This window comes from Panulirus ornatus, chromosome 30 (assembly GCF_036320965.1).
Source record: "Panulirus ornatus isolate Po-2019 chromosome 30, ASM3632096v1, whole genome shotgun sequence".
Classification (NCBI taxonomy): domain Eukaryota; kingdom Metazoa; phylum Arthropoda; class Malacostraca; order Decapoda; family Palinuridae; genus Panulirus; species Panulirus ornatus.
The window spans coordinates 21,735,056-21,758,752 of NC_092253.1; the positions used below are offsets into that span (position 1 = coordinate 21,735,056).

The 23,697-nt window shown below is 39.4% G+C and overlaps 1 protein-coding gene across 6 annotated transcripts in view; it reads right to left on the minus strand.

The window, feature by feature from the left end:
* The window catches only part of bbx (bobby sox), a 182,161-nt gene that overhangs the window by 30,222 nt on the left and 128,242 nt on the right, over window positions 1–23,697 (minus strand). For 3 of the 6 annotated variants that reach the window (XM_071679919.1, XM_071679917.1, XM_071679923.1), the window contains exons 2-4: window positions 13,789–13,956; window positions 7,504–7,774; window positions 1,151–1,749 (exon numbers count right to left, since the gene is read on the minus strand). In XM_071679919.1, the coding sequence (XP_071536020.1) occupies window positions 1,151–1,749; window positions 7,504–7,774; window positions 13,789–13,956 (1,038 nt within the window). Of the gene's footprint in view, window positions 1–1,150; window positions 1,750–7,503; window positions 7,775–13,788; window positions 13,957–15,241; window positions 15,394–23,697 lie in introns of those variants that run through there. The other 3 variants (XM_071679921.1, XM_071679918.1, XM_071679920.1) reach the window with 2 other exon arrangements.

Consider the following 23,697-nt stretch of genomic DNA (forward strand, 5'->3'; position numbering starts at 1 on the left):
GAAGATGACTCTGTTCACACTGTAGAAAAAGTGCCTATAGACGACACGGTGAAGATGTGTGATGGACTTATTGAAGAACTAGAGCAGCATGCATTCAAAACAGAACAAGAAATCGTGTCAGTTTATAAAATCTAACGCATACACCATTGTTGATGAGGTACATGACTCTGGAGGAAACAGCTAAACAGGCCATCCAGCAGAATGCCTCCTCATCCCTAGAGGACCCACTTCCTGATCCCTCAACTACTTCTGATATTCCTTCTGATGATGATGTCAACAGTGATGTACCCTCCCCCTCAAGTTTCTCAGGCCATAGGTAGTTCTAGTATTTGTTGCTGCATTTATCTTTAGTAAGCAGAGATCTATTTTTTGGGTAAATGCAAAACATTATTTTCATGTGAAATCTGAATTCCGTTTCCACTAAAATGCCATGTTTGAGTGTAACATAACCAGCAACATTATTGCCTTGGAATTTTTCTCAGTTCTCATTATATTTACAGCTAACTGTAACTATCATAGATCAAATACTTATTTGTTTTTATATCTCAAATAAAATCTAAAAAATTAAATACAGTATACTGTAACCTTTTCATCAAAGCATAGCACTGTAGGTGGAAACTGAAAACCTGCAGTTGTTTGTGGTTATTGTTTAATAGCTAAAAAAGATATTCCACTGATGCTACTGTGCTGCTTAGTTACCCAAAACACATTATTTTTTTCACTGTATGAATGAATGTAATGCCAAACAACCACAGACTGTCAATGTGGGTGGCTGAGGTTGTGACACTTAGCTTTCTGATGGTTCATTGTTACACAAACTTTGTTTCATGTGCAAAATTATTAAAAATATTGTATAAATTACCTTCAGGCTTTGTGTATATGAAACATAAATGGATATTGTGTTTAGACTTGCGTCCCATTCCTAAGATATTTCATTATGAATATACAAATATTCAAAGATAAAAAAAAAAATCAAAATCCAAAACACTTCTGGTCCCAGGCATTTTGGATAAGGGATACTCGACCTGTACTAAAATCTAAATGAGACCTTTCCATCACTAACTTTGTAAAAGTAAGTACTTACTAATGTGCACCAAAAGTAAGATACTTTTGTGAAGCAGCTGCAATTTTATTAGATTCATCTAGCTACCTGTGATAGTTCAAGCCAAGCTGAACATGCCTTCTGTTTGTCTTTGTCGGTGTCAGGTGGGGTGTGTGCTGGCGTAGATACTACAGGTGTCTGCTGAGCCTGCAGCAGATTCTCATGCAGGTACCTCTTCTTCGGGGGTTTTGGAGGCGTCATACTGGTAGCACTTTCAACAGGTGGTGATGTCACGGAGACAGCTGCCCCACTGCTGACAGGGGTATCGTTTGCACTATTGGGTTTTGGGCCGTTACAGAAGGTGTTCGTACTGGTGTCGAGTGCAGTGTTGGGTACTGGACCAAGTCGCTGTAACGTTCCACTCCAAGGTGACAAATTTGTGGCAGCAACTGTGTTTGTACTCATTGAGGAGATGCTTGTAGAATTAGCATTTGTGGATGAGCCAAGTGCAGCCACACTTGGCAAGGAACCAATAGGAGATGAACGAGCTGCAGATGTGTTTGCTGTTGACACATAGGCTGTGGTAAAAGTGGTAATGCTGGATGACCCACTACCAATACTGTTACTGTTGCTGGTGCTGTTACTGCTGCCACTGCTGCTTGAAGCTGTTGACAGAAGGGTGCTCAATCCACCCATCTGTGCCTCATCTGTAAAGGGAGTATATTAATCAAACTAAGTTTTATATCTAATCCTTATCTAATCCTATGTCCAAAGCCTCACTTTTCCCCCTTTCTTTCTTGGTATCCAATACTCTATTCTCTATATCGACATCAATGCCACTTGAACATACAATTAAACACAGCTTTTACATGCAAGCACCATTCTCTATATATTCCCTTGCCCTTTCCTTCCTTAATATGATCATGTCACAGATTTACTTGCATTCCAATTAATTATAATTATCAAAAATAGTTTGTTTTTCCAGTGATTCTCTGCACATGATCATGGTACCTCAAACACTCTAACCCTTACTTTATGATTTACTCCCTTCTCAATTATCTTTTAAGCTCTTTCTTTTCATTTCATTGAAACCCCTAATAATTTATTTCATACTACTATTCGCCATTTCCCGCGATAGCGAGGTAGCGTTAAGAACAGAGGACTGGGCCTTTGAGGGAATATCCTCACCTGGACCTCTTCTCTGTTCCTTCTTTTGGAAAAAAAAAAAAAAAATAATTTATACCTATGTCTTTAATATAAAAACCTTTTCATTTCCTTCATGGAAATCTCATTAGACAAGGAAAACATTTCAGTCAAAACTTTTCAAAAATTATATCATAATAAATTTTCTACCAAACCATAAAAGGAAAAAACAATGTTTAAGAAATATTGGCAGTCAGCAAATAATCACTGTTTTGGAGACTTATAAAACCATTTCCCTACAATGGGCAGAGCCCTCTAAGCATCTGAGATATCTCTTGCTTGGTTGGAGGTATAAAAGAAAATTCTTTTAACTATTATATCATATGAAGCTGGCAGATATCATATACAACCATACAGTAACCTCCCCAGGTCTACAATGTAATGGTACAATGAAGTAAGGCAGGGTGAGGTAGTTACCCACAACCAAACAATCACTGACCACTGGCATCTGTGCCTCAGGTTTGTTATTGTCAGCAGAACTTGGAGAATTGGATCATATAGCGTGCAGATTTTTCATGAAGTAGTTCGAATCATAAATGGGTTTCAGCTAGAAGCTTGTGATTATAGGACATTTAATTTGCCACTAGCCTTGAGGTCATGCTGCACCAAAACATTCTTTTATTGTGATGTTATTAAGTGACTAGAGAAAGTGAGGATACTTGTGAAAGAAATTGAAATTCTGAATTGTAGCTGCAGAAAATGGCAGTTTGTTTTTACTATCAACCCTTGTTTTGCTCTTGGAAAATAAAATTGATACAGGGTCTCTTTCCAAGCAAAGATGAAAGGATATGTTTACAAATAGTCCTTTTTTGGAGAACAAATCCCATGAAGTATCCATTCAGTTCTTCTAATGAAAACTAGAACTGGGACAAAAAGCAAACTTTGTTGGCAGTGTTAAGTAACTGGCATTCTACAAGCTTGACCAGTAAGGCAAATGGTTCCAGACTGACTGTCAAAACATAAAACCATACCTTGACTTCCTCAGAAACCCATTCCCAAATATACTCATTTCACAGGACTTCAACTCAGCACACTTAAAATGAGGGCAGTCAGGAAATAACACAGTAACTGAGCCTACAAACACCAGGAGTAGCTTATGTGTACAGCTGCAAAAAAGAAGTTATTCCGACCATGTAACAACTCCCTCAGTCAGCATATAAAACCAACCAGATGAAATAAAGACACTAGACTTGATCTGTGCAAATTACATGGACCAAATATGGGACACCACCTTAGACAAACTGTACTTTGATAACAGTAGATGTAATATGGGACATCACCTTAGACAAACTGTTCTTTGATAACAGAAGACCTAATATGGGACAACCCCTTAGACAAACTGTACTTTGATAAATCTAATTTCAGTAAAAAGCTTGGATGTTAAACTACAAGGGTAATACACATGTAACTGTAGAGGTGTATTAAGCAATATGAGTTTAAGTACTTAGTGGACAAATGGAAGGATATAATAAGAGATGTCTGCAACACAATGAAAAACCCTGATGCACACCAAAATGGAGGTGTGTATTTTAAAGACATAACCAATTTGGTACTCAAGCCATGCAACAGACATGTACTTGCAAAAAGAAAGCACAAAAGGTCTTGGCCAGAAAAAGGACACAAGCACAATATAGGAGTCAAAAAAAGATATGTTCACTTTCTAAAATCGCCTCAGCTCACCCAACAGAGAAATCCTATCAAATGAATTGTCTAACATAAATAACATACTCAATACATTACTTGAAACACAGGATAGGCAAGAGGAAAATCCATTAATGAATAACCTAAAATAATTTTACCCATATAGAAAGCAAACTGAGGACCACAAACTTGACTGGCCCCCTAACAAAAGGGGATACTTTTGCAAGTGACTGCCAAGAGATGAGATTGAATTAATAAACAACATGAATTGGTATTGTTGAGCCTTAAACATCACAAAAGATAACTCAAACAACTTCTTTCAAAACAGTAATCCCCTAAATTAAACATGGCAGTTATCATACCTCACCAAAGGGTTTCAAGAGGACCTTTAAGAGCAGGCGCAAGCACTCTGCCATAAGACCAGACTCCTGAAACTCGGTCTTCATAAAGAAATGCACAATACCTCTCATATGTGCACTAAATATTCTCTGGAGAAAAAGTCTAAATTCTAGCATCATCTCTGAGAGTTTAAAACCAACTCATCACTCTACTCCACAAGAGTAGAAGTAAAGCAATGCCATAAAACAATCAACCAACAGCACTGACACAGCACATTATCAAAATTTTTGAGAAAGTCCTAAGAGGCAAACTGAACTTTTGGAAAAGACTAATCTATATAACTCAAGATAGCTTGGTGTCTGGGAAGGAAGATCTTCCCTCTCTCAGTTGCTTCATCACTGCTATAAGATTATTGATGCTCTACTCAGTTGTTGTTCACTGATGATAGAGTGCTGGTGGCTGATTCAGGTGAGAAACTGCAGAAGCTGGTGACTGAGTTTGGTAAAGTGTGTGAAAGAAGAAAGCTGAGAGCAAATGTGAATAAGAGCAAGGTTATTAGGTTCAGTAGGGTTGAGTGGCAAGTCAATTGAGAGGTAAGTTTGAATGGAGAAAAACTGGAGGAAGTGAAGTGTTTGAGATATCTGGGAGTGGATTTAGCAGCGGATGGAACCATGGAAGCAGTGGTGAGTCACGGGGTGGGGGAGGGGGCAAAGGTTCTGGGAGCATTAAAGAATGTGTGGAAGGCGAGAACGTTATCTCGGAGAGCAAAAATGGATATGTTTGAAGGAGTAGTGGTTCCAACAATGTTATATGGTTGCGAGGCATGGGCTATATAGGTAGGGTTGTGCGGAGGAGGGTGGATGTGTTGGAAATGAGATATCTGAGGACAATATGTGGTGTGAAGTGGTTTGATCGAGTAAGTAATGATAGGGTAAGAGATGTGTGGTAATAAAAAGAGTGTGGATGGGAGAGCAGAAGAGGGGGTATTGAAATGGTTTGGTCATATGGAGAGAATGAGGAAAAATTGACAAAGAGGATATGTGTGTCAGAGGTGGAGGGAACGAGGAGAAGTGGGAGACCAAATTGGAGGTGGAAGGATGGAGTGAAAAAGATTTTGAGTGATTAGGGCCTGAACATACAGGAAGGTGAAAGGCATGCAAGAAATAAGAGTGAATTGGAATGATGTGGTATACCAGGTTCGACGTGCTGTCAATGGATTGAGCCAGGGCATGTGAAGAGTCTGGGGTGAACAATGGAAAGTTCTGTGGGGCCTGAATGTGGAAATGGAGCTGTGGTTTCGGTGCATTACACATGACAGCTAGAGACTTAGTGTGAACAAATGTGGCCTTTGTCGTCTTTTCCTAGCACTATCTCGCAAGCGTGCAGGCGTAGGAGGGTGCCATTTCATGTGTGGCAGGGTGGCAACAGGAATGGATGAAGGCAGCAAATATGAATATGTACATGTGTATATATGTCTGTGAATGTATATGTATTTACATGTGTATGTGGGTGGGTTGGGCCATTCTTTCGTCTATTTCCTTGCGCTACCTCACTAACGTGTGAGACAGCGACAAAGTATAATATGAAATAATAATAATAATACCACCAAAGACACAATCATAAACCACATAAATAATGTAAAACTTTGTAGTAATAATGTCTAACAACCTAAACATTAATGAAAAATACAAAACAACAATTGTCTCCTCCAAAAGAATGGTGGGATGGATGCTACAGAGTTTTAAGACGGTGTTTTCAAGATGCTAATTCTCCCCATGAGTAGGACGCTAATGTGTTCTTACATAACCCAACAAGTTAGGCAAAACAGCTGAATTAGAAAGTGTTCAGAGATCTCTCGCAGCCCATATTAAGTGGTAAAGGTTCTAATTTACTGGAATGTCCAAAATCAGTGCACAGAAGAGAGATATATCATCATCTATACCTCAAAAATCCTATCTTGAATGGTCCCCAACTTTTACTCAGAAACAATTTCTAATCGGTTATACTTTTAAATAATGCCATTCTGGTTTTCAGTGAGAAAGTGCAACCAATTTCACAGAGAATATAGCTGGTTTCACACAAAAAAATTAATGTTACCATAAACCTATCCAGAGAAAAAAGTACAGTGTGGTTCTTCCATTCTTAAAAGTCACAAATAATCCTGTGCATGGAAAGGAATGATGTTATTATCAAGTAAGTGCACAGGAGTGTTAAAAGGATTTCTTCCCATGTAACTATTACAGCCACTTAAACTGCTTTACAATCAAGCAATTACTGTCTTCATTCAATCTTCCATGAAAAGGATATTTTTTAATCTTAAATGCAAACCTTCTGAAGTCACTTAACATACATAGGTTAAAACTAATTTCCTTATGCATGAGAAATCATAGGGTTATTAAGTCCTGATATAGACAAGGGAACTGTGACTAAAATACTGAAAAGTAAGTATAAAATAGTATCCAGAGAGAAATTAGTATTATTTGGAATAGTACGCAGTAGTAGTAAATAAGAATATGTGGCAAAAATGGAGTACTGTATGTCAATAGAGGGATACATGTACAGAAACCATATGGTAAGTGTAAGAAAGCTTATGATGAAAGTGAATGCTTTAAAGAAAGATGAAGATATGCAGTTATTGGTATATATATTTTATATATAAGAGGGGAAAAATGTTTCAGAAACAGATAGAAGGCTGTGAAGAATAATTTCTAGATCTTTGGATATCTTGTAAGTGGCATGGATTAAGGTAACATATGATGTCAGAATGAGATATGGTACAGAAAAAGATATGGTTATGAAAGTAAACAGTGGAATACTTGGATGGCTTGGACATATGAAAAGAATTAAAAAAGGACAGTCTAAGAGTGCATAAGCAAAGTGTGTGAAGAAAGTGTAAGGTGATAATGAAAAGTGACATGCATAGAGGTTTTGTTTAGAATCAAGCAAGAAGTGAAAAGGACAAAGCCATATGTGGGTAAGATATATTGGATACAAATCAATAATAAACTTTATTTCAACAGTCCTTTATAGATTCCTTGCAAGACAAGTGTGAAAGTAGCAAAATAGGAAGTTCACAACAAGAATGGGTATAAAGTTTTGATACCCTCAAGTTAAAAGCAACCTCGAAATTCCAAGTTTACCACACCAAATTCACATGCTCCAGTCACAGCTGATTTACAATACATCTCTGATTTACTGTACATCTTTTAAAATGTATCATTCCTTGAAGAAGGAATCTAGCAATTCAATACAAAAAATTCAACAATTATGCAAGTTACCAGCAAGTTTTCCAAAAGTGATGGCACCATCTGTGGGTAAAGGATTACACCTTGGGACCTTCTGGTTGGAAGGCCTGGCTGGAGGTGGTCGAGGGGGCTGAGCTGGGATCTTATACCACTTGAAGTCTGGGTTGGCACGCAGGAAAGCCTCTTTGTATTGCCGTGCCAACTCAGTATAGGAGGTCTTCTGGTGAGCTGGAAGGTCAGCCCACCACTCCCCCAAGATCTTCGTCACCTGACGGTTCTCCAAATGTGGGTATTTTTCTCGTACCTATTGAAAAAAATATTAACATTAAAAGCCTATTTAGACAACTCTATAGCCTATGTATCAAAATATTTTGACTACAGTGCATAACAATTTCCCTATCTCAATTAACGTGACACGATAAATAATTTTGTTTTGTCAACATTTCACAAACAGGGCTTCTCCCTGTTATAGATGGGATGTGGCCATTACTACAGCAAATATCCAAACTCTGTGGTTTACAAAATGCCCCTCCTTCAAAATAATTTCCCATATCTTAATGCTATACAATGCACTACAATGCAGACCAACTCTATAGCATTAGTAACACATTTTAAACATCCATTTCCATTTGTGCGATTAAGCAAAAAAGTCGCAAGTGCTTAACAATCATACATTCATTTACCTGCATCTATTTTGAAATTAAATCTTTAAAAAAAATATGGATTTTTTTGTGGCTATATAAGAGCTTTGCAGATAACACTGGTTACCAATCAGTTGTGATAAAACAACTAAAGATATCTGAAATGCATCTATTCTAGTCTTTTGTAATGTACAAAATAGACATATATGTATGAAATGAACTGGTGAGAATACAGAAAAACAACAATGAGTGTTTATTAAAAAAAAAAAAGGTCCATTATCTAAGTTGGCATTCAAAGAGCTTACACAATCATATGAAAAACTAATCTACATATGGAAGTAAACTGTAAATCAATTTTATCAAGCTACAATAGTACCTCCCAAAAGTGTGTCATTACTTATTTGTACTGTATTGGGAGGGAGTTTTATGGGGCCTTATCTCTTGACATTCTCTATCATAATCATTTAAACTTCTGTATGCTGTCCACATTTACCACAGCCTCTTTCAGTTTATGGGGGATACCTGACTTACAAATGGGTTATGTTCCTGCCCTTGTTCATAAGTTAAACTGGTTTTCATCTAATCCATTGCTGAACATTCATTAACAACAAAAAACAAGAAATGTTAGACTGTTAGATTTGTTAACAATTAGATAACCTACCTCCCTCTTGTCTGTAATATATATTCATATTTTTTTTCATTATTATACTTTGTCGCTGTCTCCTGCATTAGCGGGGTAGCGCAAGGAAACAGACGAAAGAATGACCCAACCCACCCACATACACATGTATATACATACACATCCACACACATACATACCTATACATTTCAACATATACATATATAAACGTTCACAGACATATACATACATACACATGTACATAATTCATACTTGCTGCCTTTATTCATTCCTGTCGCTACCCCGCCACACATGAAATGACAACCCCCTCCCCCCGCATGTGCGCAAGGTAGCACTAGGAAAAGACAACAAAGGCCACAATTTGTTCTCACTCAGTCTCTATCTGTCGTACAATGCACCGAAACCACAGCTCCCTTTCCACATCCAGGCCCCACAAAACTTTCCATGGTTTACCCCAGACGCTTCACATGCCGTTTCCCTCTTCAGTGAGGTAGCACCAGGAAACAGAAGAACGGGCCATCTACTCATACACACACACACACACACACATTTTTTTTCATACATATTCACCTTATCCCATGTTAGCAAGGTAGCGTTAAGAACAGAGGAGTGAGCCTTAGAGGGTATATCCTCACTTGGCCCACCTCTCCACTCCTTCTTTTGGAAAATTGCAAACGGGAGGGGTATGGGTATGTTTGAAGGAATAAAGGTTCCAACAATGTTATACGGTTGCGAGGCGTGGGCTATAGATAGACTTGTGCGGAGGAGGGTGGATAGGCTGGAAATGAGATGTTTGAGGACAATATGTGCTGTGAGGTGGTTTGATCAAGTAAGTAATGATAGGGTAAGAGAGATGTGTGGTAATAAAAAGAGTGTGGATGAGAGAGCAGAAGAGGGTGTTTTGAAGTGGTTTGGTCACATGGAGAGAATGAGTGAGGAAAGATTGACAAAGAGGATATATGTGTCAGAGGTGGAGGGAACGAGAAGAAGTGGGAGACCAAACTGGAGGTGGAAAGATGGAGTGAAAAAGATTTTGAGTGATCGGGGCCTGAACATCAGGAGGGTGAAAGGCATGCAAGGAATAGAGTGAATTGGAACGATGTGGTATACCGGGGTCAAAGTGCTGTCAATGGATTGAACCAGGGCATGTGAAGCGTCTGGGGTAAACCATTGAAAGTTTTGTGGGGCCTGGATGTGGAAAGGGAACTATGGTTTCGGTGCATTACACATGACACCTAAAGACAGAGTGTGAACGAACATGGCCTCTGTTGTCTTTTCCTAGCACTAGCTTGCGCACAAAGGGGAGACAAGGGGCTATTTCATGTGTGGCGGTGTGGTAACAGGAATGGATGAAGGCAGGAAGTATGAATATATACATGTGTGGAAATCCTCCCCCTCTAGTTTTTCTTTTTATTTTTCCAAAAGAGGGAACAGAGAAGGGGGCCAGGTGAGGATATTCCCTCAGAGGCCCAGTCCTCTGTTCTTAACGCTACCTTGCTAATGCGGGAAATGGCGAATAGTTTGAAAAAAAAAAAAAATATGTATACGTATGTATATGTTGAAATGTATAGATATGTATATGTGCGTGTGTGGGCGTTTATGTTTATGCATGCGTATGTGGGTGGGTTGAGCCATCCGGGGGCCCCCCCAAATTTTTTTAAAAATTAAAGGGGGGGGAAAAAGGGGGTTTTTGGGGGGGGTTCCCCAATTTAAAAAGGGGGAACCTTTTTTTAAAAAAAAGGGGGGGGGGGGGGAAAAATTTTTTAAAAAAGGGGGTTTTTTTAAAAAAAAAAAAAAAAAAAAAAAAAAATTAAAAAAAAAATTTTTTTTTTTTTTTTCCGGGAAAAAAAAAAAAAAAAAAAAAAAATTTTCCCCCCCGGGGGGGGGCCCCCCGGGGGGGGGGGAATTAAAAAAAAACCCCCCCCCCCAAAAAAAAAAAGGGAAAAAGGGGGGGGGGGGGGTAAGGGGGGGGGGGGGGGGGGGGTTTGGGGGGGGGGTTGGGGTTTTTTTTTTTGGGGGGGGTTTGGGGGTTTTTTTAATTTTTGGGAAAAAAAAAAAAAAAAAGGGGGTTTTTTTTTTTAAAAAAAAAAAAACCCTTTTTTTTTGGGGGTTTTGGAAAAAAAAAAGGGGAAAAAAAGGGGCCCCCCCCCCTTTTTTGTTTAAAAAAAACCCCAAAAAAAAAATTTTTTTCCAAAATTCCCCCCATATATATTATATTTTTTTTCATTATTATACTTTGTCGCTGTCTCCTGCATTAGCGGGGTAGCGCAAGGAAACAGACGAAAGAATGACCCAACCCACCCACATACACATGTATATACATACACATCCACACACATACATACCTATACATTTCAACATATACATATATAAACGTTCACAGACATATACATACATACACATGTACATAATTCATACTTGCTGCCTTTATTCATTCCTGTCGCTACCCCGCCACACATGAAATGACAACCCCCTCCCCCCGCATGTGCGCAAGGTAGCACTAGGAAAAGACAACAAAGGCCACAATTTGTTCACACTCAGTCTCTATCTGTCGTACAATGCACCGAAACCACAGCTCCCTTTCCACATCCAGGCCCCACAAAACTTTCCATGGTTTACCCCAGACGCTTCACATGCCGTTTCCCTCGTCAGTGAGGTAGCACCAGGAAACAGAAGAACGGGCCATCTACTCATACACACACACACACACACACATTTTTTTTCATACATATTCACCTTATCCCATGTTAGCAAGGTAGCGTTAAGAACAGAGGAGTGAGCCTTAGAGGGTATATCCTCACTTGGCCCACCTCTCCACTCCTTCTTTTGGAAAATTGCAAACGGGAGGGGTATGGGTATGTTTGAAGGAATAAAGGTTCCAACAATGTTATACGGTTGCGAGGCGTGGGCTATAGATAGACTTGTGCGGAGGAGGGTGAATAGGCTGGAAATGAGATGTTTGAGGACAATATGTGCTGTGAGGTGGTTTGATCAAGTAAGTAATGATAGGGTAAGAGAGATGTGTGGTAATAAAAAGAGTGTGGATGAGAGAGCAGAAGAGGGTGTTTTGAAGTGGTTTGGTCACATGGAGAGAATGAGTGAGGAAAGATTGACAAAGAGGATATATGTGTCAGAGGTGGAGGGAACGAGAAGTGGGAGACCAAACTGGAGGTGGAAAGATGGAGTGAAAAAGATTTTGAGTGATCGGGGCCTGAACATCAGGAGGGTGAAAGGCATGCAAGGAATAGAGTGAATTGGAACGATGTGGTATACCGGGGTCAAAGTGCTGTCAATGGATTGAACCAGGGCATGTGAAGCGTCTGGGGTAAACCATTGAAAGTTTTGTGGAGCCTGGATGTGGAAAGGGAACTATGGTTTCGGTGCATTACACATGACACCTAAAGACAGAGTGTGAACGAACATGGCCTCTGTTGTCTTTTCCTAGCACTAGCTTGCGCACACAGGGGAGACGAGGGGCTATTTCATGTGTGGCGGTGTGGTAACAGGAATGGATGAAGGCAGGAAGTATGAATATATACATGTGTGGAAATCCTCCCCCTCTAGTTTTTATTTTTATTTTTCCAAAAGAGGGAACAGAGAAGGGGGCCAGGTGAGGATATTCCCTCAGAGGCCCAGTCTTCTGTTCTTAACGCTACCTTGCTAATGCGGGAAATGGCGAATAGTTTGAAAAAAAAAAAAAATATGTATACGTATGTATATGTTGAAATGTATAGATATGTATATGTGCGTGTGTGGGCGTTTATGTTTATGCATGCGTATGTGGGTGGGTTGGGCCATTCTTCTGTCTGTATCCTTGCACTACCTCGCTAACACGAGAGACAGCGACTAAGTATAATGAAAAAAAAATATAATATATATATATATATATATTTTTTTTTCATTTTGCTTTGTCGCTGTCTCCCGCGTTTGCGAGGTAGCGCAAGGAAACAGACGAAAGAAATGGCCCAACCCACCCCCATACACATGTATATACACACACGTCCACACACGCAACTATACATACCTATACATCATAATGTACACATACATATACACACACAGACACATACATATATACCCATGCACACAATTCACACTGTCTGCCTTTATTCATTCCCATCGCCACCTCACCACACATGGAATACCATCCCCCTCCCCCCTCATGTGTGTGGGGTAGCGCTAGGAAAAGACAACAAAGGCCTCATTCGTTCACACTCAGTCTCTAGCTGTCATGCAATAATGCCCGAAACCACAGCTCCCTTTCCACATCCAGGCCCCACACATAATATATATCTATTCATATAAATTTACCTTTCACTCATACTCACCATTTCCTGCATTAGCAAGGTAGTGTTAAGGACAGAGAACTGAACCTGAAAGAAAATTCTCACTTGATCCCCTTCTCTGCTCCTTCTTTTAAAAAAAAAAAAGTGGAGAGGAGGATTTCCAGCTCCCGCTCCCTCCCCTTTTACGACACGCAAGGAATACATGGGAAGTCTTCTTTCTTTCCTATCAATAATAGACTGCCTGAAGCAAAAATGACACCCCATGTACAGAAAAAGACTAAAACCTGTTCCTGGGACTCTGAAAACATCTCATGAAAGGTAAGAATTCCGACACATGCTTCCTCACATAAGACAAACAAATGGTACCTCTGAGCAGTGGTCACATAATTTCTCGAGATAAAAACTGAGATTTACTTTTTCTATATATTTACCTAAAAATTTTAGTTTACTTAATTTTGTTTATTCAATATGATCAAATTTAGTCACTGAATTTTCCTGGATTATTTGAACCTTGATCCTAACCAACAATAACTATTAAGCTTCACTGTAGTCAAACTTTCCAAATGCCAAGTTGTAGTCAAAGCAAGTCTTTCATTATGTTTTCCAAGATGTAAATAATCAATGGACAAAACCAGGAACAGACTTATGTCTTTCACTGTACAGGAAGAACAAGAAAGAGCAACAAGGCAACAAAACAAACCTTGAAAAACTTGCAGAAATAGAATGATATTCATATTTCATTTCAAACTACCTGAGCTCGATGTCTTTTGCAAAATATGAGGAAGGCATTCATGGGGCGACGAGCTGGATGTGGTGGAGCATCCTCCTGCTGGGGGGGAGCATCTTCCAAAGGGGCAGACACCACATCATCAAGGTCCCCTTCACCCTCACCTTCACTTTCACAACCGGTGTGACTCTCCTGAAAAAAATTAGATACTCAGCTAAATGCATAACACATATGTACATTTCTCTACCAATCTCACTACTCATCCATAGCATCTAGATAATTCTCTAAAAGAAAAAATATGCAGGTCTCTAAAGATGAACACCTGGGTTGGGTGTGGGATGAGTGCAAAACCCAGGATCTGAATCCATGCAAGTCTGACCTCAAGCCAGACTGTGACAATTCCTGGTTAGTAATACCACTACACCACAGAGGCCCATGCATGTGTAATCACCTTATTTGCACAGTACACAGATAGAGTTTTACACTCTTCCAACCCCATCTTTTGAACACTCTCTACTTATGACAACTTAAATCTATGTAAGCTTTCAGCCAAATTTAGAAAATCATCTATCAATCTATCTATATCTCTGAAGCCTGTTCCCTTCAGGAACTCCCACCAAGGGGTGGCCAGGGCAAAAGTCTCCACTTATCCCTGTCCTTACATGCCTTCCGTGCATACACTATTCCATGCATTCTTCCTGCTTCTCTCCCCCCCATCCTATTAGCCCATGTTACAGGTGGTCTTCCACCCACACCAACCCCTTCAATTGTACTATTATACATTCTCCTTTTAAACTTCCAGTCTTACATTCTTTCTACACGCCCAAACCACCTCAAAGTATTACGTTTCACCTATTCTACTACTCCACAATTCACTCCCTATGCATTCCTATAACACATCTCTCGTGCACCCTTTCATTTCCTTCATTCTATGTAGTCACTTCACATGCTCTTCTCAAATAGCTCATTTCCATAGCCTGGATTCTTGACCTTTGTGCCTCATTCCACATCCATGCTTCAGCTGCATAGGTCAGAGTTGGGAGGACTATGCTATCCCTTAATCCTCTCTTCACTTCCATGTTTACATCTCTACCCTTAATTATTCTATTAAGGGACCTACACCAGGTGATGAAGCATTTGGCCCTAGATGTTTGTTTTACATAGTATCTTCCTCTATACGTTTCTCGAGATGTGCCAAAAAGTACATAAATGCCTGTAGCATGTGAGATGGCCTTCCATGTCGCTACAGAATTAAAGAGGACAAACTAAACCAAAAAACTTATCTCCTCTGTAACATACAAGAAATTTGTATCATATGGTATCATATGCAACTGTCAGTATCATTACAGACAATCTCTAATTTACACACTAGTTTCTAAAGTCATCATCCACCATGATTATCTTTTCAAATTGTGCCTAGATAAATCAAATGCAATTTTTATTTTCACATCCTTGAACACAAACACTTTGATTCCACCTTTCCATCCAGCATGCTGGTCGTCTGTCCTGTTTAAAATACTTGAGGGTTAGTACAACCCTTGAAAACATCCAGAGGTTAAGACAGTGTGGCATATGACCCGACCTTTCAGGGCCATGCTAAACGATGTTATATAAACTTGTGCTTCCACAACATGCCACACACCACCATGTCCAGGAGGTATCCAAAGTTATGACTATGAATGAACAGGTCCTAGCTGGGTGGACCCCTTTTAAGATTGTCAACATAGCCACAGACAACGCATGTGATACATATCAATTTACATGTCTACACTCGCCTCTGTGTTCAGAGCACCAGCAACAGAATAAAGACACAAATGATCTTGACACCAAAATCTAGTTACCTTAAAGACGTTATATATGTAATGGAATACGAAAATACTGTCTTTTGAAATCTGATAATTGCATAAGGTTTTGAAGCATTTTAAAACTTAAGGACCGGCTTCCCTCAAGCATCAATAACTGGAGAGAGCTTAAACACTTAGATTCTTTCTTTTTCTTTAAACGCGCTGGACTTGTTGCTATACTAAACAAACTCGAAGTCAGGAATATTGGCATTTATAGCAATACAACAACTAAATAGGTAATACAATCTTCGCCAATCACCGCAAAGGCTGTAATTTTTCTAATCCTCATAAACGTACAGAGGCAATATTCATGTTCTAACTTATCCAACAGATCCATTCCTCTACAACGTCAGTAATTATGAATTGTCTTTTTCTATGCTTTCTAGTAAAAAGAACAACCTGTTTCCCATGTTATATAATGGGAAATATAATCTTACCATACCTATGTTCACATTTTCTTTAAATACTGATACTTAAGAGAATGCTGCGTCTTTCAGTATGAATTAGTTTACATACTTAGAAATCATACTCACAAACTCAATACTATTAGTTCACTAAAAAAAAAAAAATCCACAAGCCCTAAAATTCATGAAACGGACAAACGTTAAAGGTCATGTACGACTGAAAAGAAAAATTCCTAAAACGTCTTCCAACACGATTTTTGAAGACTCTTCAGTAACAATATTTTTGAGGCTTAAAAGAATAGTATCCTAAATTAGTCCCATATGAAACTGCAGAACAAACATGGACTATACTGATCTATCGTCCTATTAAGAGAATCTTCAGTAATTATACCATGGTGGGTATTGGCATGTTCGGCGATTTATTCAAATGTTCAGCACTACACAAATAACTGCAAAAAAAAATTTACAAACAAACCAACTGATCGACAGATGGATGTCTCGGATATTACAGCAGTGGAGCGATGAGACGATGATAGGCTGTTCCATGCTCTATCTAACTTCGATATATAAAAAAGCAAATATGTATATATATATATATATATATATATATATATATATATATATATATATATATATATTACATTCCAAACAAGAAGAGGGATGCAAACAGCAAAAAACCATACGTTCTTTTCGAACTTACGATATTAACAAATCATTCACAAATTATGAAGTATTAGTTGGGGTCTTAAGGTGAAATATCAAAGGCATTTAAATGCGATACTTTATACTGATGTTACTGATAACTCGCATGTTGATTCTCTTGAGGAAACGACACAGCCTACTTGAAGTACGGTATCCATTACTTTACAAGCTGGCCGTCGTGTGTCGGAATGACCCAGCGTCGCCTGACTCGAGAAGTGACCCCCATCGTTGGGTCTCGGATTACGTCACCGTCGTGTCAAGCAAACCAACGACATACACAGGCAAAGATCAGAGGAACTTCACGAGAAATTAAGCCATTTTGTTTTCTGACTCAAGACTACTGATACCTCCATATCTAACGCCTTTTGTTACCAGATATCAGGAGAGAGTTTTCTGTAACAGTAAACTGCCTAGCAGTGCCAGAAAACATAGTATGCAATGTTGTTAAAGCTAATCTTAATCCCTAAATGAATAAAAAGTACATCAACAAGCGACCAAGATGGTTCCCCGAGTGACAAAGAAGTCCCTAAAGAGTCTAAAGCAGCGGTTCTCAAAGTAAGACATATGACATGTCTTGAGGGGTACAGGATGCAATACGGCCCAAAGGAGGCCACAGTAAATAACATCCCCCACCCCTGTTTATTGTTAGGCGCATTATCTATTTTGACGTTATATATATATATATATATATATATATATATATATATATATATATATATATATATATATATATATATATATATATATATATATATTGTCATTTAGATTTTAAGAGGAAGGAGGCACTGCAGTAGATAAGGTTTTACTTAAAAATGAGCCTTAAGAAAAAAAAAGTTTGAAATTCAATCGGCAGACACCGGGGCCCTTTCGATGATGTTAAACCTATTTCACTTAGAAGGTGGAAGGTTAAAATATATTAGATACGAAATTTCACAATTATCAAAGGCATGACTGACCAATCAGACCTAACTGGTAGCAACAGATACATCTTGTGGAAAACCGACTTTTCTTTTTGAATGAAGCAAAGTACTTCTTCCTAAACAGGACTGTTAATATCTGGACCAATTAAACAACAAAATCAGTTAAAAGTAAATTTAAGAATAGACCATAATATGGACTTGCGTGGTGTAGCGGTTAGCGAGGGTGACTGTGAAGTTTAAATGGGCAGCTCAGGGTCGAGTGCATATGTTGCGGCAGTCGGTCCACAGTCAACCCAGCTGTTCATCCACTCCTAAAAGTTGGTCGATAAAACGGGTACCTCGCTCAGGTTTATATATATATATATATATATATATATATATATATATATATATATAGAGAGAGAGAGAGAGAGAGAGAGAGAGAGAGAGAGAGAGAGAGAGAGAGAGAGAGAGAGAGAGCGTTAATGGGAGAGCCATGATTGGGTCCTCAGCTGCCCGTGCTGTCTCAGCTATCAAAAAGAAAAAAAAAATCGGCCTGAAGTCAACGACTGATATCATTTGCTTTTGACATGAAGTACCTATGGTCTCTTCGCTGAAGAGTGATGCCTGTATAAAAGAGGCAACTGATGTTCCATTTATTTCACATAGCACCAATCTGTAATCTGTTAAAAGGGCAATTCCGTTTATACGTTCAGGATATTCTTCCAAATATGACAAAACCTGTGAATATGAATTAACCTAAACTTCACACTGATGAACAAAACCCCGATCGCGCTTTACGAAACCACAAAAACACGACAGTATGACCCTCGAGTAAGACGGGTTTGTCATGATGCCCATTGGGTTGTACCGTCGTGTTGGAGGTTCAATCATCCTGATAAAAATTCCAAGCCCTGAAAGGAGACCTAGAATCCATTTGTAACCAGGCCTGTCGATGACGCTTATTTGAGCGACTTCCCTCAAGACGGTAAGCAAATAAGTGGGTCCATGGGAGGAAGCCCACCTTCAATATGAGAGGGTAGTACCATATGAAAAGGCTACCTTCAATTTTCTGTGGACGCTGACGGAGGGGGCAGAGTCCAGGTGGGTACGTGTTACGCCGGTCGGCTCACTACGGTCTGTCTGCCGTAACTTAATACAACACACTTCATATTTCATCGCCATTCTCCGTTCGTGGCTTAAACCTACTAAAAGTCATAATGAGGGTCACCATATATGTGTATGGTGATGAATTCGCTGTCTCTTGATTGGTGTAAGGTCATTTAGTTACACTGTTGCACACGTAATGCATACATCATACACTATCATCCCATCCTAAGCTCAGGTCCAACCCTAACTCAGCCTGCTTCTCCTACGCTCCTTCAAAGCGTGTTTAGTCTGCCAGCGCAGGCATCTACTTAATCATCCCAGGAGCTTACCAATACGACTCTCCAGTTACGGCCATCCAAGCCAGTCCGAAGCTAACCACTGGGCCATTTAGCTCCCCAAAACTATCAGCGTTAGGTCAGTGTCGTCTCTGGTCTCTGCGTCCATAATTACGAAATTTTACTTGTCACACATTTCGCTTGAACGATACAGTCTAACTAAAACGACATTTTCGCTGCTTCGATTCACAAAATTGCCCTCAGCGCAGAGTCCACACTCACAAGACAGGACCGTCAGCAACCAGCATGGCCGACCGGCAGCGTCGTCGTCGTCGGCGGCATGGGGGAGGAAGGAACGGTGGTGGTAGTAGGGGAGGGTGTGGGAGGGAGACGGTGTCGTGGAACGCGGTCAGTAACGGGACGGCGGGCCAGACCCCCAACCCCAACCACCCCCCACCACCACAAAAACACACATACATACACACACACGCACACTACCCTAGCACGCTCCTACCACACTTCACTACCCTAGCAGTTGATCCTACCACACCACGCTATCCCAGCACGAACGTTCCATCCACAATACACTTCCCTTAAACCTAAGCTACCATGCTCTTACCACACCACACTAAGCTCCCATCCTTACACAGTACCCTACCACGCTCAAACCACATCCAGCTCCCATCCTTACCTACTACCCTAGTACGCTCTAACTACATCACATTCAGCTTACAACCTTACCCTAGCATGCTCTTACCACGTTACATTAAGCTTCCATCCTTACCCTAGCATGCTTTTACCACATGAAGCTTCCAACCTTACTACTCTTATACCACATTGCGTTTCCATCATTACTTACAACTATAACACGCTCTCTCCACATCACATTAAGCTTGTATCATTACCTACTAACCTAACGTTACATGAAGTTCCCATCCAATACTTACATAAGTTCCCATCCTTACCTACTATCCTATCCAGCTCTCACCACATTACATCAAACTTTAAACTTCCTACCCTAGTCCGCTCTTACCACATTAAGTTTTCATCCATACCTACTATCCTAACCAGCGGTTACGTATTAAGTTTTCATCTAAACTTACTATATAAGGATGCTCTAATCACATTAAGCTTCCATCTTAACATGCAGTCATGCTTGGGATTTTACCAGGAAAATTAGTCGGAGAATTAGAAGATAATTTCTTAACGAAGAGCCCTTATATTTTTTTAAAGGAGAAACTTACATTACAGGCCAATTATCTAATGATACTGGGACCTTAAAACTGACTGCCATTGCATCTTAGATTATTCCACTATAAACAGCTCCCTTATTATTCCGTGTTCACAAAATAATTTTCGAATAAACTTCAAATATAAAACCTATTTCCTGGGACATGATATCCAAAGTTATGACATAATTATTATAAGTAATGAATAAAATCCAAGGAAGACATTCGCTTCTGAATATCTTCCCCAGAATACTGAAAGAAGCAAGCCAAAAAGGGAGAAACAAAGTGCGCCTAAAATCATCATGTCTGTCTGAAATAAATCTTTGCTTGCTAAAACAGAAACAGTTATCAAAGCCATTCTTTTCCATTTTTGTTAAACTAAAAATAACACGGTCGCCTTGATAAAATAGTATTTAACGAATACTCATCTAATAGAATATAAAATAACTAAGATAAAAAAAAACTACCTCCAATACTAAGGACTGAAAAAAAATGGATAAAGTGCCACTATAAAGATCCCTGAGTAAAATTAAATCTCAAAGCTTGTTTTTGGACATTTGCTCGTGAAAGGCAGGCTAGCTTTAGCTTAAGTACAGAATACAATCAGCGGTATTACATGGGGACGCATCAGACATGCTTAACAAGACGACAAGGGCCCGGGACTTTTTTTGAAGTTTATATGAAACGGGACAGAACTCACAAAAATATGTAAACTGCTTGAGCGACGTTACCAAAGCCCAAAGAAAGTGATGATTCAATAATATAAAGACAATGATGCAGTGATCACAAACTTAGCAAGAGAACTTCGATGTAGACAAATGCAAAGTAATGCATTTTGGTGACAACAAATAGAATGTGAAATGTTCTGTGAGCAATTTTAAAAAAACATAAAGACCTTGAAATGATCAATAATGACATAAAACACAAAACAATGCCTAGCTATGATATTAAGGAGGTGGAACCCCTAGGATGTTAAGATAGCCAAGACGTTCCACTTGCACGTAAAAATCTCAGACAAAAGTGTGAACTATAGCTGGTATTTGCATGTAAATGCAGCTGTTTCTCTGCCCAACAAACCCAAAACATACCAAGAAACTTTCGATGAGACCCAAACCAGAAATGCCAAACATACAAAACTATTCATCTTTCTAAAGTCTCCAGCGATAACTCTACGTTTCAATATGTACCTAGTTCCTCTACAAATCATTAGCTTACACTTAAGAGAGGTGCCTCTTAGAATATCGCTTCATCGCAACTACAGCTGAGAGAGATTTTCTATACCTGCGGCAACGTGGCGCGCAAGTGGTCAGCTGGGGAAGACAAGCTACCGCCTGCAATTGTTTCTTTCCTTACTTTCCCTTGTTTCTCGATGTGGTGCTGCATAACGTTCGCGCGCGCGCGCGCGCGCACGTGTGTGTGTGTGTGTGTGTGTGTGTGTGTGTGTGTGTGTGTAACTGAAATCAAGTATGCCAACATGAACATATATGACAGCCATAACGATTTAGATCATTCATCCATACCTGATATTGATAGGGAAAAACGTGTTTGGTTGTTAAAGGATGCTGAAGTAGTTTGCACTCCCTGTATTTGGCTACCTACTGACCTTGTACTTTGCATTGACATGCATGAATACAGGTACGCCAACGTAAACTTGCAAAGGAGGCAGAACCTACAGTAGACTGTACATGTTTTTAATGTCTACAAGTTCACAAGAGACTGCGCTCTGTCTTCATCACTGATCCCGCCATCCTGTTACTGCAATCGAAGTTGGGATGTTCATTTGATAAAACGTGTCACCTATATTTTCATTCATTCTCAAAAGTAATGTACGAATGATTTCTCGCTGAAGCAGGTAAATTCATCCCAATTCTTGGGTTCATTCTTACTGGCACCTCCACTCTACATCTCACACTCATTTCATCTTTTTAATTGAATCATAAAGCAAACAGTGTCAAGTGTCACATCTAGATATGTGAACTTGAAAATTACACACAAAACTTAGGATTGTAAAAGCCCTAGTGAGACGCATGGAAAACGGTGCTCGCTTCACCAAGCAACTTATTAGATTGAACAACCAGCAATAATGGTATGAAGTTAAAAGAGCAGGAGTGTGATACAAACTTGAACAAACGTAATTTTGTCCAGCAAACGAGCTGTGAAACATAAACCAAATGTTGCCAGGCGATGATCATCAACATACTTAAGTCACGACTACACAAATACTATAATCAGTAGATAAACTATACTCAACAAGTACCCTGTAATTTGGAAGTATTTGAACTTGAAGATTTAATGAAATCTCCCTAAACTACCCTGCGGCCGGAATTATACCAAAAATATCTTCCATTCACTTCCCTATACACTTTCCAACAGTATTCTCCCTCCACACTGTCTTCAAAGCCGCTTTCCTCCCGGCTAATATGCCGGAGGGAGTAGAGGGAACTTTCTTTACTATCCGGTCCCCATTTATAGTTGTGGGTGCTTAAGAAGCCTAGTACCTTCCAATCCAGTTCACATCTACAGTGATGGGTGGGAGAGAGTCTTATGTTTTACAATCGGGCCTCCATTCATAAATAATAAAAATGTACAATCCTATTAGTCTTCAAGCTAATGATCTCAAATAATCAGAATTTCTGATATATGTCCCTATGCATCACACTACACTACCCTGGTAAGCTCCTACCACACCAATCATTAGCACGCGCCAGTCACACTCAATTGCTCTTCCATCCTAACCCTAGCATGTTCCTGTCATCAAGTTTCAATCCTAAATGAGCACGCTCCTACCATATATCATTCTACTCTCTACATCTAACATAGCACACTCCAACCACACTACACTAACCTTCCATCCTAATCCAGCATGGTCCAACAACTCAACACTTCTCTTCCTAACTTACTCCCAACCACACCACACTACCCTTTCATGCTACCCAGCCCACTCCAATAGCACCACACTACCTTTCCATCCCCACCTAGCCTGCATCAACCACATCAAACAACCAATTCATCCTAGAAACTAAAAAGATCTTGGAGCGATTATCACAATCGACCTACCCAAACAAAATGTTTACTGCACAAAACGGAGCAAAGAGTATGCTAGTTTTCCTAGAATTATGAACTATAAAACAATGGATACGATACACTTTTAATGCCATGGTCGGACTTACTTTGGAAAGCGTTCAATTTTGGTTACCAAACCTGACCAAAGATTAAGAAAAATAGAAAGAATTCAGAGAAGAGCGACAAAAATAATTCTTTCACACACATACAACATTCAAAACACTATTTAATCTTGACAACATAAGCGATACTTTGTTCAGGTCAGAAGTTTGAAATAATAGTATAAAGACGAGAAGAAGATGTAACGGCAGCATGATTTAAAGTCCTTTCAGCTACAGAGTTGTGGATCAGTGGAATAAACTACCATCAGTTTAAGTCGAGACTATCAATACTCTTAAATAAAGGTT